The sequence below is a fragment of the Osmerus mordax genome, chromosome 26, assembly GCF_038355195.1.
Source record: "Osmerus mordax isolate fOsmMor3 chromosome 26, fOsmMor3.pri, whole genome shotgun sequence".
NCBI lineage: Eukaryota > Metazoa > Chordata > Actinopteri > Osmeriformes > Osmeridae > Osmerus > Osmerus mordax.
In genome coordinates this window covers 6,670,640-6,686,810 of record NC_090075.1, presented here as the reverse complement: position 1 = coordinate 6,686,810, position 16,171 = coordinate 6,670,640, and the positions used below count along the sequence as shown (strand labels likewise).

The 16,171-nt window shown below is 52.4% G+C and overlaps 2 protein-coding genes across 2 annotated transcripts; one reads left to right on the top strand and one right to left on the bottom strand.

Moving 5' to 3' along the window:
• The first annotated feature begins 3,939 nt into the window (after positions 1–3,939).
• On the top strand, positions 3,940–11,320 carry cherp (calcium homeostasis endoplasmic reticulum protein). The gene is given in 20 exon segments (XM_067229902.1): positions 3,940–4,079; positions 4,578–4,751; positions 5,210–5,248; positions 6,011–6,177; positions 6,561–6,698; positions 6,899–7,050; positions 7,163–7,274; positions 7,493–7,582; positions 7,700–7,892; positions 7,996–8,156; positions 8,327–8,846; positions 8,849–8,886; positions 8,888–9,166; positions 9,276–9,409; positions 9,574–9,660; positions 9,745–9,870; positions 10,088–10,237; positions 10,340–10,437; positions 10,602–10,805; positions 10,942–11,320. Coding segments are annotated over 20 exon segments (2,925 nt in total). The 5' UTR covers positions 3,940–4,054; the 3' UTR covers positions 10,980–11,320.
• A 9-nt stretch (positions 11,321–11,329) lies between these two features.
• Positions 11,330–15,604, bottom strand: c26h19orf44 (chromosome 26 C19orf44 homolog). Its single transcript, XM_067229903.1, has 9 exons — positions 15,189–15,604; positions 14,771–15,060; positions 14,108–14,585; positions 13,491–13,923; positions 13,149–13,228; positions 12,530–13,031; positions 12,312–12,401; positions 12,030–12,196; positions 11,330–11,715 (listed from the first exon to the last, which is right to left on the bottom strand). The coding sequence occupies exons 1-9, from the start codon at positions 15,297–15,299 to the stop codon at positions 11,626–11,628; spliced, it is 2,241 nt and encodes a 746-aa protein (XP_067086004.1). The 5' UTR covers positions 15,300–15,604; the 3' UTR covers positions 11,330–11,625.
• Between the last annotated feature and the right edge of the window lie 567 nt (positions 15,605–16,171).

Genomic DNA, 16,171 nt, shown 5'->3' with positions numbered 1-16,171 from the left:
GCCCCATCTCCTGCCCTGGCCTCAGCCCCCAGACTCCTCTGCCCCCAGCCCCTATCTGCACCAGATCCAGCCCCAGCCTCATTCTCCCCTCCTCAATCGCCCCCACCCCCTCCCACCCCCAACCGCTCCCTAGGCTCTCTAATTGCCCCTCAGGCTCTGCCGCTGTGGCACATGTTCACATCGGGGCAGGTCTGGGCGCCTGGCCTCCCCCGGCGTGTGAACCTCCCTTCGGGCCAGATGGACGGCCGAGTTGGCCTCTGTGCCAGTGGCCATATGGACTCCAAGGTCCTGGGAGGGGGGAGAGGGTTACCAGGAAGAGAGGTTTAGTCCAGGGATCTGCAGCACGTGCTTCAATAGAAAGTCTGGTCGGTGTACCTGGAAGTCTTCTGTGGATGACGCACTCCAGGGCAGTGTCCGACACTTCGACAGATTATGGAAATCTCGTTGAAACGTCCGTTGAGTTGGCCACACACATGATCCCATGGAGCCTGTGTTCCTTCAGGACGAAAACAGCCGGACTGTGAGGGGAGGGAGAAGCTTAGCTTTGTTTTGTTTTTTTGGGTCTTGCCATGTGAGGCAGCAAGTTCATCATGAGGGAATGGATGAAGAGGGGCCGAGGAAACTCAAAAGAGGAATTGAGAGAAAAGGAGCGAGAGGAAACGAAAGAGCGTGTGGAAGTGAGAGAGGGGGGGTCAGGCAAATAGATGGAGAAATGGTGGGAGGATTATAGAGAGAAAGAGAAAGAGAGAAAGAGGGGGGGGGACAAGAGAGTGGGAATGAAGCAGCAAAAGAGAGAGAGAGGAGGGTTAGAGAGAGAGAGAGGAGGGTTAGAGAGAGAGAGAGGAGTGTGGGAGAGAGGGAGGGAGTTTCTGAAAGAAAGAAAGGGAAGGTGGGGTGGCTGCTCATCATGGGTAATGATGTAGAAAATCCCCCAATTAGTGCCTTTTCCTGCATCCCAGGATGAGTTCAGCGCCAGGTCCTCTGACAGCTCTGGGATTAGAGGCTGGCTATAGCCCAGTCAGGTCTCCACAGACAGAGCGCCTAGCCACTGTCACAACCCAGACTGGGGCTGAGGCTGGGACAGAGGCTGCAGCAGAGGCCACGGAGGGTCTGGGGCAGAGGCTCTACAGACACTCACTGACCCCTGTACATCTTGGCACAGTTGGGGACAGGGTCGGGGGTTGAGGCTGCAGGGTTGCGGCTGGGGTTTGAGCCGGGGCTGGGGATGATGGTGGTGACCAGGCTCAATCTGAGGCCGAGGCCAGGGCTTGGGTAGGCATGCGTTGAGCCGGATAGGCACAAAGAAAAGCATGGGAAAGAGTACAGCGGATCAACATAAAAGCTTCTGTTGAGGGCTCTGGCGTGCCAAATCCTACCATCTCATCTTTTTTTAATTTCATTGTTATTAGGAGCTGCCTTTCGATTTCTGTCCCAAAAATATAAATTGAGAATATCCCATGTATAAATGACTACAGATTAAAATAGATACAAATGTGATTATATCTGTGATAATGACAAATGGTGCCGTGTATGTAAACCTTCATGTCTCACAGTGGGCTGCTAAACAGGAAGGCAGCCACATTTCAGCTTCTCCAGATTGTGCATCTGCTCCTTGTCAGCTGCACACGTTCACTCCCCAAATACACCCAATCTAACTCAGACATCGGGATCAATCCAGAATCAATGTCAATCCACATGCTTTGCCGGGAACAATGCGAGGTTAGCGGACACGCAGGGCCTGGTCGCCATCTGGGAGCGGGCCGTTTTCCCTGGAGTGTAATCCTGAAGAACACATCGCACTTAAGGAGATTGAAGCTGAGCATCTGATGTCTGCTACGGCATGTGATCACTGCTCACTGTAAGTGTTCTCCAAAACCTCAGCTTTGGAATACAGCGGATAATATCACTTGCCAACGGCTCACTCGGACTTCCTGTTAGACAAAGGTAAAGGAGACTTACCTGTTGAGGAGAGAGAGCTCATAGCCACATTGGCTGGCTTGCAGGTACCACAAATACCACAAATCAAATTAGTTTTTTAAAGCTATTACGACTAATTAATTGATTAATTGCTTGGTGTGTTGTCACCCTACCCCCAGGTGGCCTCAGGAGGGGGGGGAGGGGGGGGAGGGGGGGGAGGGGGGGGGGGGAGTTCAGGGCCAGGCGGGAGTTAACCTGCTGATTGGGAAAACGCGTTGCCCGGCTAGGATAATAGGAGAAAGGAGCGGAATTAATTGGGTTTGATTAAGAGAGCTTTTCAATGGGAGACAGCTTTTTCGCATGACATAATTAGAGGTCAGTGAGTGGGGAGGGGTGTGTGTGTGTGTGGGGGGGGGGTTTGTTGGCTGGCGCCAGTGTTTGGTGAGCCCCTCCTACGACACACACACGCACGCAAACGCACACGCACACATAAACCCAAGCTCACTGTTGACCCACGTCACACTTGTAGAGAATCATTTGTGTATTGAGGGTAGCAGATCTCATTCAATTCCTTCACCAGGAAAACAAGAGGGAAACCATTGGTTCACTATATCACCTCTGAGCCATTAGGTAGTAATACTGTGTGTGTGTGTATGTGTGCATGTGCTAAAAACCTTTAGATAACCCCATGTTCCATTCTGAAACATACACTCCCACAAACATCCACATCCATGCACGCACACACGCCATCAAACCATCATTGTGTAATCTGTCTGATCATAGTGTTTTGTACAATCTGGTTAGCTCTTCCAAAAATATCTAGCTTGCCATTGTCTTCATAAACACAGCTAGATCCCTAGATTACCCATGACCTAATCCTAAAAGCTACCGGTGTGCTATCTATTTAGATGTAATAGTTACAATAGTTACAGAAGCTTGGGCTAACCCCCTCCCCCCCCTCACACACACACACACACACACACACACACACACACACACACTCTGTCAGGGGTTAAACTGGACTAGAACCAAGTAAGCCCTTTGACAGCCTCCATGTGGGTGAAAAGCTTAGCAAGGCGTTTTGACCTTAAATATGTAGCAATGGCGAAAACTGGATGGGGATACGAGTCTCATTATAACATTTGTTCCACGGAGGCGCGCTCCTCAAACAACGCGTGGTCATTCTCATTAAAACGTGTGTTGTGGTACACTACAGGTTTGGAAACCTGACACAAGGCTGCTTCGACGTATCTCTGCCTGCTTTATAGGTTTATTTAACAAAAACGGTTACACTCGAGGCACACAGCCTCACTGCAGTCTTTTACTTTATATTAAAGTTATATTCAATTTTTTATTGTATATTGTACAGTTTTGTTTGTATTTTTTTTTCTTACTTTTATATTTAAGGACACACTTTTTAAAGATTCTTATAGGCCTATGTTTATATATGGGGGGGGGGGGGGGGTGACACATGTTTTCTGATTGGATTTTTACTCAGCTATCATCTCATTTTCGTCCATTAATTGGATATAGCGGGACAAGTTATCTCTCTCTTTCTCTGCGTGAGAAATGGTTGAAATGCGTGAGAAATACAAGGTGTTGCGTGAGAGCGTGAGAAATGGCTGAAATGCGTGAGTTTCAAAGCCCTGCTCTGTGCTACCGCCCGGCCACGTATAGTGTGAAATATGGGAATTAAGGGTCTCCAAACAAATCATTTTCAATAAGGCCTCTGAGCTCAGATGTGTCTGAATGAAGGACAGAGAGAACTGTAGCGCCATCTATACCTCTCATCGGGGACATGCATTTCCAGAGTGAATCTGTATCAATTTACTCTGAACTGTTTCTCTTTATCACCCACACGCATATGTGCACTCACGGAAGCACATGAAAACGATTCCACCAAAAAACTCGTTCTCCAAATTCACAAAGTATTACCAGGTGGCGCTGTTTATGTTTTGCCCCCCTTCGATTTGACCCACACAAAGTACTTCCGGGGCTTCTGACGTCTCTGGAAATGCTGTTGTAATTGTTGGTGGTCACAAAGTTTTAGGCGGTATATCTCAACCCAGTTTTGTTCGTTCTAATTTCGTACATAATTTGGGGTTCAGCGGGTACGCTGTAACCGAAAAAGACCAAGATGGATATCCCCACTCCACCTGAAGGTGAGCATGCATCCTATGTATTTCATTATGGCCACCGGCAATAGCTTCCAATAGCTAGGCTCGGTAGACTAGCTACCGAGTAACCAACAATAATATCATGAACCAGTTTTCTAACCAGACAGTTTATTCCTTAGACGATAGTTTGGCAATCTGTAGTAAAATAAACATGATATTTATCATGTAATCTGATAAAATGACCTTTGTAACTAGCCACAGCCTGTAAAACCCAGGCCAGTCATTAATATCTATGATGGTGAGGTCAGGATGATAACACGAGTCTAGCAGGCAGAGTGAATGAGAAGGGGGTTAGTGAAGATTAAGGTACAGATCTAATATCTTGTATCGTCATCAACTCACAACCCACAGTTAAATTAGAGTTGTCTTTTTAGTACATAGCTTGGTGAGAATGACGCTAAGCAAATTTGGCTTAGGCAGAAAACAATGTCATTATGCAGCTACACTCCTTAAACCGGTGTCTGTGCTCCCGTCTCTCTGCAGATCAAGAACTGAGAAATGTAATTGACAAGCTGGCCCAGTTTGTGGCAAGGAATGGCCCGGAGTTTGAGAAGATGACCATGGAGAAACAGAAAGATAACCCCAAGTTCTCCTTCCTGTTTGGGGGAGACTTCTTTGGCTATTACAGGTGCAAGCTGGCAATGGAACAAGGACAGCGTATGTATACTATTACTGTCTCTGTACAAATATTTCACTCCATCTAGGAAATACTTTATTTTTGAGAACACCCAATGAATGATCTACACACAGCCAAACTATCAGTATACTGACACAGGCACGTTTGTTGATAGTTACTGGTTACAGTTACGGTTAGTTGAGCATCTGCAGTGTTTGCTATTGTGATAGGGGTAATAAAGGGTTTAAATTAGGACAGAACGTATTAGGGGTGTGTTAAAGGTGTAATATGTCATATTTTACATTTTGCATTTTCTATATTTAATTGTACTCTGAGTGCTGTTCTGTACCCTGCTGCTGTTGCAAACTGCAATTTCCCCACTGTGGGACAAATAAAGGGTTATCTTATATTAGGTCAGAACATATTAGGGCTGTAATACAGGTGTAATTTTAGGTGAGTATGTTAGGGGTGTATTAAAGGTGTGCTTCTCTCCATGTAGATCCCTCTACCCTCGATTGTGAAGATTATAAAGTGGAAGGTATTTACAGATTAGATTACCGAGACAAATGTACATTGTGTTAAAAAAAAATGTCCCGAACCTGCACATGATTCATTTTTTAATTTCTTGCATAAAGCTTCTTATATTGTTATTTCATGTTGTTGTATGTATGTGGGTGTCAGGAAGATGTGAGTTAGTAAAAGATGAAGGGGTGACAGGGAGATGTAGACCTGACTTGGGGAGCCATGTTGTATTTGTACCTTTTGCCCCTCACTGTTAATATTTTCCAATAATAACAGCCTCAATCTTGCCATTTTGCTTCAGATAATCATTTTTATATGTGGTCACTGGTCAGCACTGGTGTTTTTCCAAATGTGTGCTGAGAAGTGCTTGAGAACAAGAAAGACGGCAGCAACTCTTCGTTGACAAGCTTCCATGCTAGTTTCCGGAATTCTTTTATTTCTTTTATGGCTTGTTACTCAAGGCTGCTGCACATGACTCCAAGATGAGAATGGAAACACTGCTTGCATGAAGCTGGCTGCATGTTTCAGCCCAAAGCTCTCTTTAAATTCCAGCTTTGTCTCTGGAATCATCATTGATCAATCATTGGTTCAGGAATCAATTGCAAAAAGTCACTTTGCCATGGGTGCAAATGAGAAATTGTACTGCACCCATTACAATGATGGTATTTGTCAAATGTTTGCCCATAATATATGTGTAGCAGCCTATATTTGTCTGTGATCTATTATTGAGCGAGTGTGATATATGACGCAAACCCGTTCTGTCATAATTTTCTTCCAGATATGTATCAACCTCCTGGGAAGGAGGTCCTAGACGTCCCTCCACCAATGGCCATCCTGCCCCCGCCTCCCATTCCACCTCCGGCCACGCCCTCTATCGATGACCTCATCCAGCAGAGCCAGTGGAACCTCCAGCAGCAGGAACAACACTTGCTGACCCTTAGACAGGTATGCCCGTCTAGGAATGCTCGGATTCCCACACAACCTTCCCACCTTCCATGGAGAAGTCACTGATAACAGTGATCTGTTGAGTGGAGCACATGCATTTACATGTAACATGTTACATAACCAGTCATATACGGTCAAATACAATAATACTTTAATAATCCCCAGACGGTGACCATGCACTCATAAGGTTTGGCCATGGATAACTTGATTGAACAAAGTGATATATGCCTGATTTTTGTGGACAAGACAATAAGGAACAGGAAGTCCCTTTAATAATACTTCCTGGTGGCACAGGAAGTCCTTGTACTGTACGTTGCACAGCGCGTCCCCCGGCGTTGCGGGCGCGGCTACTAACGGGGGCTGTTGTGCCCGCGTGTCTCCAGGAGCAGGTGACGGCGGCCATCGCCCTGGCTGTGGAGCAGCAGACCCAGAAGCTGCTGGTGGAGACGCAGCAGGACGTGACGGAGTTCGACAACCTGCTGCAGCCCATCATCGACACGTGCACCAAGGACGCCATCTCGGTACGGTGCCCCCCACGCCGTCCCCACCGCCTCGTTCCCCTGTTACAGTTCGAAAGGGATCCGAAGGGTTTGACGGCCCTATTTATTGATGCCTGGATGGTAGCCATTTTGGTTTTTGGACTCCGTATTTTAGCCATACGTACAACATGTTTATCTTCACTGTCTCTGGCTGTCTGTCTCTCTCTTTTCCTCCTCCCCAGGCCGGCAAGAACTGGATGTTCACCAACGCCAAGTCCCCCCCGCACTGCGAGCTCATGTGCTCCCACCTCCGCAACCGCATCACCGCCGACTCCGCCCACTTCGAGCTGCGCCTGCACCTGATCTACCTGACCAACGACGTCCTCCATCACTGGTAGGCGGAGCCCCCGGAGCCTCCCCCCCCTCTCCCGTTGGGGGTCGGCCGGGCCCCTCCTCGCGTGGTCGAGTAACGCTGTCCCCGTGTGTGTGTGTCCTCCTCCTCCCAGCCAGAGGAAGCACCAGAGAGACCTGCTGGCGGCGCTGCAGAAGGTGGTGGTGCCCATCTACTGCACCAGCTTCCTGGCCGTGGAGGAAGACAAGCAGCAGAAGATCACCAGGGTGAGACAGAGAAAGAGAGAGAGAGACGAGAGGCCCCTGGGGGGGTTTTCCCTACGCGACCCTCGAAAAGAACAGGACCCTCAAATCCAGCGAGAGAACGATCCCACACGTTTCCCCCCCTCCTCTTCCTTTGCGAGGACGGCGCCGCTCTGCCCCCAGTCTTGGTCCGCTCGGTCCCGTCAGCCCCAGTAACACCCGTGTCCTGTTTGCATCCACAGCTGCTGCAGCTGTGGGAGAAGAACGGCTACTTTGACGAGGTCACCATCCAGCAGCTGAAGAGCCCCGCCCTGGGGCTGGGCCAGTACCAGGTGGGGGTCCCCCTGGAGCCTCTCCACATGGACACCGTCTGGATTCGAATAGTGCAAAGCCTACCGTAGCAGTCAGTACACCAACCCTCCTCCTCTCCATGCCCCCCCCCCCCCCAGGCCTCCCTGATCACGGAGTACGCGGCGGTGGTCCAGCCCGTGCAGATGGCCTTCCAGCAGCAGATCCAGACCCTGAAGACCCAGCACGAGGAGTTTGTCTCCAACCTGAAGCAGCAGAGCAACAGCGGCGGCCCTCAGCTGGCCCCGCAGGACCCGGACGCCAAGACCGCCCCCCCCATGGCCACGCAGCCTGGTGAGGAGGGCGCACGCACGCACACACACACACACACACACACATTGGCATTGACGCTCAAAATCACCTCGTCTCGCCCCTAATGTCTCCGGTGTGCGAACAGGTGAAGGGAAGGCCCCCATGTCGGGCCCCCCTCCGGGCGACTACGACGGGGCCCCCTCCAGACCCTCGGACCCCAACGCCAGCGGCCCCCCTGACCACCCCTCCTCCAAATCGGGCTGGTTTGACAACCAGCACATGTCTGGCTGGAACCCGAACCAGCCGGTAAGAACAGGCCCCCGACCCTGTTCAGCTGCCTGCGGTGATGTGGTGCGACAGGCTGTCACAACTGAAGCGAGGCCGAAGTGTTGAGTCGACGGGAAGCCCAAATACTGATCAGACGCCGTGGGTAAGAGTCAGTCTGACCCATCTGTCTTTCTCTCCTCCCCTCCCAGCCCCCCTTCGACCCCTCGCAGGCCCCCCCCCCCTGCCCCCCCTGGAACAGCCACGAGGGCATGTGGAACGAGCAGAGGGACTCCAGCTGGAGCGGGGGCCCACCCAGGGAGGGGGGCCCGTGGAGCGGACCGGGCCAGTCGGACGCGCCCCCGGCCTGGAACAACCAGTACGACCAGCCGCCCTGGAACAACCAGGGGCCCGAACAGCCCCCCTGGGGCCAGCGGGAGCCCCCGTTCCCCCCTCGCATGCAGCGGCCCCCCCACTTCCGGGGGCCCTTCCCCCCACCGCACCAGCAGCCCCCGCCCTTCAACCAGCCGCCCCCCCCGCCGCACAACTTCGGGCGCTTCCCCCCCAGGTTCATGCAGGACGACTTCCCCCCCAGGCACCACTTTGAGCGGCCGCCCTACCCCCCCCACCGCTTCGACTACCCCCAGGGAGAATTCCAAGGAGGTGAGACGGTTTTTGAGCCCCATCATCAACACAGTAACACATGTAACGTATCAGCCGTGTCTTACCTCTCCAACCCCCTCTCCTCCACACTGCCGATGCAGACATGGGCCCCCCCCCCCCACCACCACCCCAGCCAGAGGCTGCCTCCTCCGGGCATGGGGGGCGGCGGCGGCGGCGGGGGAGGCGGCGGGGGCGGCGGCGGCACGGAGCACCCGCCGTGGGGGGGGAACCAGCACCAGGACTTCGGCCCGCCGCCTCACGGCTTCAACGGCCAGTCGCCCCACATGAGGCGCCAGCCGCCGGCCCACGTGGCCCAGGACGACCCCAGCCTGGTGCCCAACGTGCCCTACTTCGACCTGCCCGCCGGCCTGATGGCCCCCCTCGTCAAGGTGAGGGGGTCAGGGGGATGCGCTCGTGGCGCACGGCCATCGTCAGTCACTTCTCCTCCTCACTTCCTCCTCTTCTCTCTCCCCCCCCCCCCCCCCCCCCCCCCCGCAGTTGGAGGACCATGACTACAAAGCTCTGGACCCCAAGGACATCCGCCTGCCCCCCCCCATGCCCCCCAGCGACCGCCTGCTGGCGGCGGTGGAGGCCTTCTACAGCCCCCCCTCCCACGACAGGCCCCGGAACAGGTACACACACACACACGCCCTTACTGAATGTATTTACACACACAGCACACCCGTCCATCTACAAACAGTCTTTTCTAGCCCACCCTTTGGTAAAGGTAAACACACGCGACTTACTGGATGTATTTGTCTCTTCCTACTCACACACACACACACACTTCTCCTAGCGAGGGCTGGGAGCAGAACGGCCTGTACGAGTTCTTCAGAGCCAAGATGAGAGCCAGGAGGAAAAAGGGACAGGAGAAACGCAACAGGTCAGACCCCCAACCTACCACACACACACACACACACACACCACCCCTTCATCATAGTGACCCCTCCCCCCCTGCCTCCCCCAGTACTCGTGGAGGCAGCAGGTCCAGGAGTCGCTCTCGAAGTCGGGGCAGGTCGTCCTCTCGCTCCTCCTCCAGGTCGTCCAAGTCCTCCCGCTCCTCCTCCAGGTCCCGCTCCTACTCCCGCTCCAGGTAACACACACACACACACAGAAAGACACACTCAGAGGCACGCCTGTGCAGTCCGTGTAACGCTCTCATAGCGTTGTCACTGACACGCGCGTTTACACTCATGTTTACGCACGCACTTTTCTTCCCTTACTCGGTCAGTCACACACACACACACACACACACACACACCCTCCACGTGTGTCCTCTCAGTCCTCTGTGTCCGTCTCTCCAGGAGCAGGTCCAGGTCTCGCTCCCGCTCCCGCTCCCGTTCCCGCTCGCGCTCCCCCGACAAGCGACGACACGCCTCCTCCTCTTCCACCGCTGTCGCCGCAGCCGCCTCCACGGCCTCCACTGCCTCCACCAAGACCCAGAGTGCTGCCTCCCCTCCGTAAGACACACACACACACAGTCTCTGTCTGTTTAGCATATTAGCAGTGAGGCTGTGCTGGGATGCTAACAGACCCCCCCTCCCCCCCACACACACACACAGCAGCACCTCAGGTCTGGGCTCGGCCCCCCCCTCCAACCTGCCTCCTGAACTCCGCCTGGGGGAGGAGAACAGGGGACACCAGCTGCTGATGAAGATGGGTACGGACCTCACACACACGGTTTACTACAACCACTTGTAGTGTTATTTATTTGTCATATTAGTCGTATTTGGATGCATCTCCAACCGACCCACTCAATGACTTACAATATGTGTGCCTTCCATTGTGTGTGTGTGTGTGTGTGTGTGTGTGGCCATGCTCCAGGTTGGAGTGGCTCGGGGGGACTGGGGGTCAAGGAGCAGGGCATCCAGGACCCCATCAAGGGGGGCGACATCCGTGACAAGTGGGACCAGTACAAGGGGGTGGGCGTGTCCCTGGACGACCCGTACGAGAACTACCGCAGGAACAAGAGCTACAACTTTGTGGCGCGCATGAAGGCCCGGGAGGAAGGTATGGCGGAGGGTCCGAGTGAGTTCAGTTTTTTATTTCCGCACCCTCACACTGTCCCATCCACATTGTAGGGCGCACCCCTGTCAACACACCGCCCACTGTCAACAACACCACTGTCAACAACAGAGGGGATGATTATCTCGTTTATCCGCAGTCAATCGGGAAGCGCCGGAGGCCCCGCCCGCAGAGTGATGAGGAGCGTGAAGGGATCACCCCCCCCCCCCCTCTCCGCACAGTCGGATTTGTAAACGCAACAACTGTCCCGTTAGCAACTCCCCTACGATCCAGGAAGTGGTTCTCTTTAAGCCTACGGGGGGGGTTTTGAATGTCGCCGTTTGTGTGTTTTAGTGTCATTTAGTTTTTTTTCTGGTCATCGGACAGTATGTGAAAGAGCTGGATCTAATGACCGTGTTGTGCTCTCCTTTGTATAATAATAAAACGGAAAACTCAGTTTGTCACAAGCCGTCATTATGGCATATATGAAAGTTTCCTTTCACCTAACACCTTGTAGAGAAATAAATCACTTTTTCTTTTTACTTTGCTGTGTGAGTATTTATCACAGAAGCACAATCGGGATTGGCATACACTTTTCAGTAATACAGCAAAATAGATTTTTGTGGCACTAGAATACATAATTGAGGTTTTATAAAGATATCTGTCATGCAAACCTTTTTCATTGAACTGCCCAGAAACACAATGGTCTAAATAAATACATGATTATGTCATGACAGCCTTTTGGTTCTGAGGTAACATCACAACAGTACAGACAGCGACACGATTCAAGTTTCCTAAGTAGAAAAATAGTGTCTCGTAGAAGTTTTAATGTGTTCCAGGAGGTCTAGATGTAGTGGTAGTCTCTCATCTCCTGCAGCACCTCCTCCAGAGCGTCCTCCATGGTCAGTCTGGGAGGCTTGTGGCAGCGGATAAACTACAACACACAATGCAACACGCCCTCAGCACAGAACAGCTTTAGTCGAGCACATTCTCAGCCTCCAGAGATGTGACTCTTTGGTGTAGGGGTTAGGGGTGTGTATGCATGCACATACCAGCGGAATTCAACCCTGGTCCCCTGTCCTGTATGTTCTAGATGTTTCTGTGCTCCAACACCTGATTCAAATGACTCCGGACAGCGTCCGTTCGCTTGTATCAGGTGTGTTGGAGCAGGGAACCATCTAGAACACACCAAACAGCGGGCCCTGAGGACCAGGGTTGAAGACTTCTGTCCGGTGTGTGCGGCCCCACCTCCTTGGTGCCCTCCAGGGTGGTGTAGGTGTAGTCTGCAGGCTCCAGGGTCTGCAGCAGGGAGGAGTGCAGGTACCGGTTGGCCTGCACAAAGTGTCTGGTGAGGGACAGCTGCTGCCTCAGCATGTCATTCAGGGCAAAGACTGCAGGACTGTAGGCGCTGAGGGCTGAGTCAAGACACACACACACACGGTTATGTTGGATATAACGGGACTAAGATATAAAAAGGTACATATTCTAGATGATGTTCTAGACATTTCTTCGGTGTTTCTTTGGACTCACCCTCCACAGCCTCCGCACTGATGGTGTGACTGGCCACAGGGGTGGGGTCCACATAGGCCATCCCCACGGCAGGGCCCAGCGACGCAAAGACTGGGGGGCGGTAGGGTGGAGGAGAGGTTGTAGAGAAGGAGAAGAGCATAAAAAAATATTTACTAAACAGGTACCCCTGACTGATGACACTAGTGGTCATCACATCCTGAAAGAGACAGACCACTTACCAGAGGACCAGGCGTAGGTCAAGCCGTCTGGCTGGGTCTGCGAGGCCGTCTCCCTGACGGCTGGACCCGAGGGGCGGGTCTTGGAGCGGCGGGGAGGGGTGACGGTGCGAGACGAGGAGTCGGAGCGAGACAGGGATCTGGACGCCCGGCTGATTGTGCTGTCGCTTCGTGATTTGCCGTCTGCCCTGCTGTCCTGCCCGTCATAGGATCTGGACTGGGACCGGGACCGACGACTCCTCTCTGATAGGCTGTCGGAGTAGCGGCCGTGCGACCTATCCGAGTCGGCGGCGCGGCGCTGCTTGAACTTGGCGCCCTCCGAGGTCTCCTCTTTCTCGTCTCCCAGGTGCTCCGAGATGTCGCTGGCGCCCTCCTCCGTCCTGACCTCGCTCTCGAAGTCGCTCTCGTAGCTCAGCGCCAGCTCCTGCGCCTCCTCCTGCGCCTCCTCAGAGGGCTCCTCTTCTAGAGGTCGGGGAGAGACCACAGCCCTGTGTTTGGACTCCGTCTGCAATAGAACACAACGTCAAACCCTTAGAGTAAGGGCCTGTTGTTCAAGCCTAGTCTAACGTGGTTTTCCTTTACTGACAACAGATATGTTCTTTTGACTTTTCAATGCGGCTACCTTTTTCTTTGCTGGCCTTCCAGTGTCTCCAAGGGTTACAGGAGCCAGGTCATCCAGGGACATGACTTTTATCTTGAAGTCTGCAGAGAAAGACAAACTATTACAGACATTGAAAACATTCACGCACAAGTATTACATATGCTACTAGTGTAGCTGATAACAGCAGAAAGAAAGACAGAGTTGAACTGTGTACCTGCTAGTCCAACTGAAACGCATGAAAGAGAACAAACTAAATCTCTTATTCTGACACTTGAAGGAAATAACAGTTCAGATTAAAGTGTATTTGCTCAAAACGTATTTTAATGCTAAAACTACAGACACGCAACCGCAAACACATCTCACCATCAGACACGCCACTGTGCTCACTGATGGCATCATCCGAGTCCAGGGCCTCAGGATAGAGCTCCGCCAGGGAGCCCAGGGCCTCGGGATGGAGCTCCTCCAGGGAGCCCAGGGCCTCGGGGAAGAGCTCCTCCAGGGAGCGCACATCACTGCGGTCTAAGGGAGAGGAAAGTGAGCGTCTGAGGGGCCTGCTCCGGAGGGAGCCCGTCCGGCCTGGGAAGGGGCCCTCTGGGGACTGGGGTAGGGGGGAGAGCACCGGGCTGTGGGCAGAGAGGGAGGGGCTGGGCGGGGCCTGGGGGCGGCTGGAGAACCCAAAGCGGTTCGGGGACCCTCGGAGAGAGGAGGGCGGGGAGCGTGACAGCCTTCTCGCTGAGGAGGCTCTTCCAACCGAGGGAGGGGAGGGCGAGATCTTCGGGGTTCCCTTCCTGAAGGACTAGAAGGAAAACGAGAACTTGTTAGGCCAGGCTGGTTAGGAGTTATACATGGTAGAGTGACCGTCACAAACCACAACAAAAGCAACCACTTCCACTCGGCTGCATTTGACGCCTTAGCAAGGACGACACCATGATGAGATCAATGAAAACTGAGTGAAGACTCTCACGGCAGATCTCGTCTACCTTTCTAGGGATGTTCTGTGATGCTCCCCTGAGGCCTGTCAACAGACTGTCTTCTGGCGATTCAAACGAGCCTCCTAACAGCTGCCTCATGTCCTCCTCATCACTGTCCAGAGTTACACCCCGATTGGCCACTGGTGAGGCTTTGGAACCGCCCAATGGCGTGGCAGCTTTGAAACTAGCCTCGGAGCCCTTAGGTGCCACAGTGGGTGCGTTAGCAGCGGTGGCGAGCGTCGTAGCTGTGGTCGTCGGGGTCTTGGTCTTCAGGAAGCGTTTGCCCTTCATGCTCAAGTCACTGCTGGACTGGGCCGACAGGGACAGGGGAGTTTCCTGAGCGGCGGGGCCGGGCGTGGAGCCTCTGTTTGGGGCTGAAGACGGAGGTCCGTCTCTGGCCTGCTGGCGGTTACGGATGCGGTCCTCGATGAGAGCCAGCCTGCTCAGCGCCGTGCTTTGGGAACTCCGCTGTGAGGACGCCACATATCTGCAGGGAGAGCAATGACATTTCTCAATGCATGGCCCTTCTGTACCTTTGCCTTTGTTTAACAATACATATTCTGATTGTAAGAGAAACGTTTTCACTAATAAAACTCAATGTGTTTACTGTGTTACTAATAAAGTACTACTCCTACGTAGTCAGTTGCCTCCTCCAAGTCTCTTGTCCTGTACCTGGGTTCAAGGGGCTGGGTCTGGGTCTTGCTGAGTGCTGGAGATAGGCTGCTAGCCATGGCAGGGGGGGCTTTCTTCAGGAACCTGCTCCCTCCTCCTCCGGCCCCGGCTCCAGAGCTTTCAGGTGCTGGAGGAGGAGGACTGGAGTGTTCCTGCTTCCCCAGCCGTCGGGCTGCAGTGGGGCGAATGATGTCATGGCTCACTGTCCCCTCAGAAGACAGGTCGCTAAGGTCCTGGAATGAGGTCTGTCTCGTTTGTAAAGCGGTCTTGGCGACTCCATCCAAAGAACTCTGAGGATTTGAGGATAGTATTAGAATCTGTCCGCGGTGATTAGCTAGGACTAAGCGTTGCTTTTCTTTCTATTAAAATACTATACACATAGCAGTTATCTGTGACAACATGTTTGAGTCCTACTCACTGTTGATCTTTTCGCCTCCCATGGTTCTGGGACGGTGTTGACCAACCTCCGGCCGGAGAGCTGGGCTTGTGCCCGTTCCAGAGCTGAACTTCGGGCACCGCGATTCCACATGCGTGTCTAGCCTGTTGGTGTGCTCCACCACAGCTGATATAAAATGAGGTTATATAAGGTTCCTTGTTGTCACCGACTTATCTGATTGGGGTCTCATTATTCAAGGGTGTTTGGATTCAGAATTTCGTAATAAATGGACAAAAAAATAACTTATATTGATAGAGACAGGCCAGCTAGCAACAAGCTGTCCTAGTTTGCGTGAGCAGCCATATACGGGCTTTAGTATGTACAAAGTATAAATTTCGCTCGAACGTGTCCAGTTTGACATAGAAAATGTAGCCATCTAAATGACCAATAAAAGCCACTTCAACAAACTACCGTTACAATGTAACCAGCTTCGTTGGCGCGGCGTCCTCAGTATCCATGGTACAAGCGGGTGTTTTTACACACGATGACATCATTTCGAAGCGACTCTACGGAAAGCTGAAAGATTCTAGGCTTTCTGAAACGCGCAGATCTTTCGTTGACTTTTCATGAATTTCTGCGATTGAAAATGACTTTTTTTAATAGGGTGACCGTGTTTTGATTCGACTGGTAGTTTCGTTAATCAATAATTCAAGTTAAGGGAAATTCAAACTTTCCGATGTCTCCGGGTGACGCCTGGAAATAGTTTTCACTGACTAATGAGACAACCAAATTGAAACAATTTCATGGCTATATCAGTCTTTGAAGGAAACTTAATGTAAACAGTCAACAGTGCTCAAAAACTGCCGTGACCCGGATTCGAACCGGGGTTGCTGCGGCCACAACGCAAAGTACTAACCACTATACGATTACGGCGAGCTTTCCATCTCGTCTGATAAAGTTTAAAGATTCTATCAGAGGTCTCACCACTAAATCAGTTGGCTATAACTCAGAGCACTGTAGGAGCC

Coding starts and splice junctions, on each gene's coding strand:
- c26h19orf44 (XM_067229903.1), bottom strand. CDS start 15,299: ATGTGGAATCGCGGTGCCCGAAGTTCAGCTCTGGAACGGGCACAAGCC. Junction 12,402..12,529: donor GACCTACGCCTGGTCCTCTG/GTAAGTGGTCTG, acceptor ACCGCCCCCCAG/TCTTTGCGTCGCTGGGCCCT. Junction 12,197..12,311: donor CAGTGCGGAGGCTGTGGAGG/GTGAGTCCAAAG, acceptor GTCTTGACTCAG/CCCTCAGCGCCTACAGTCCT.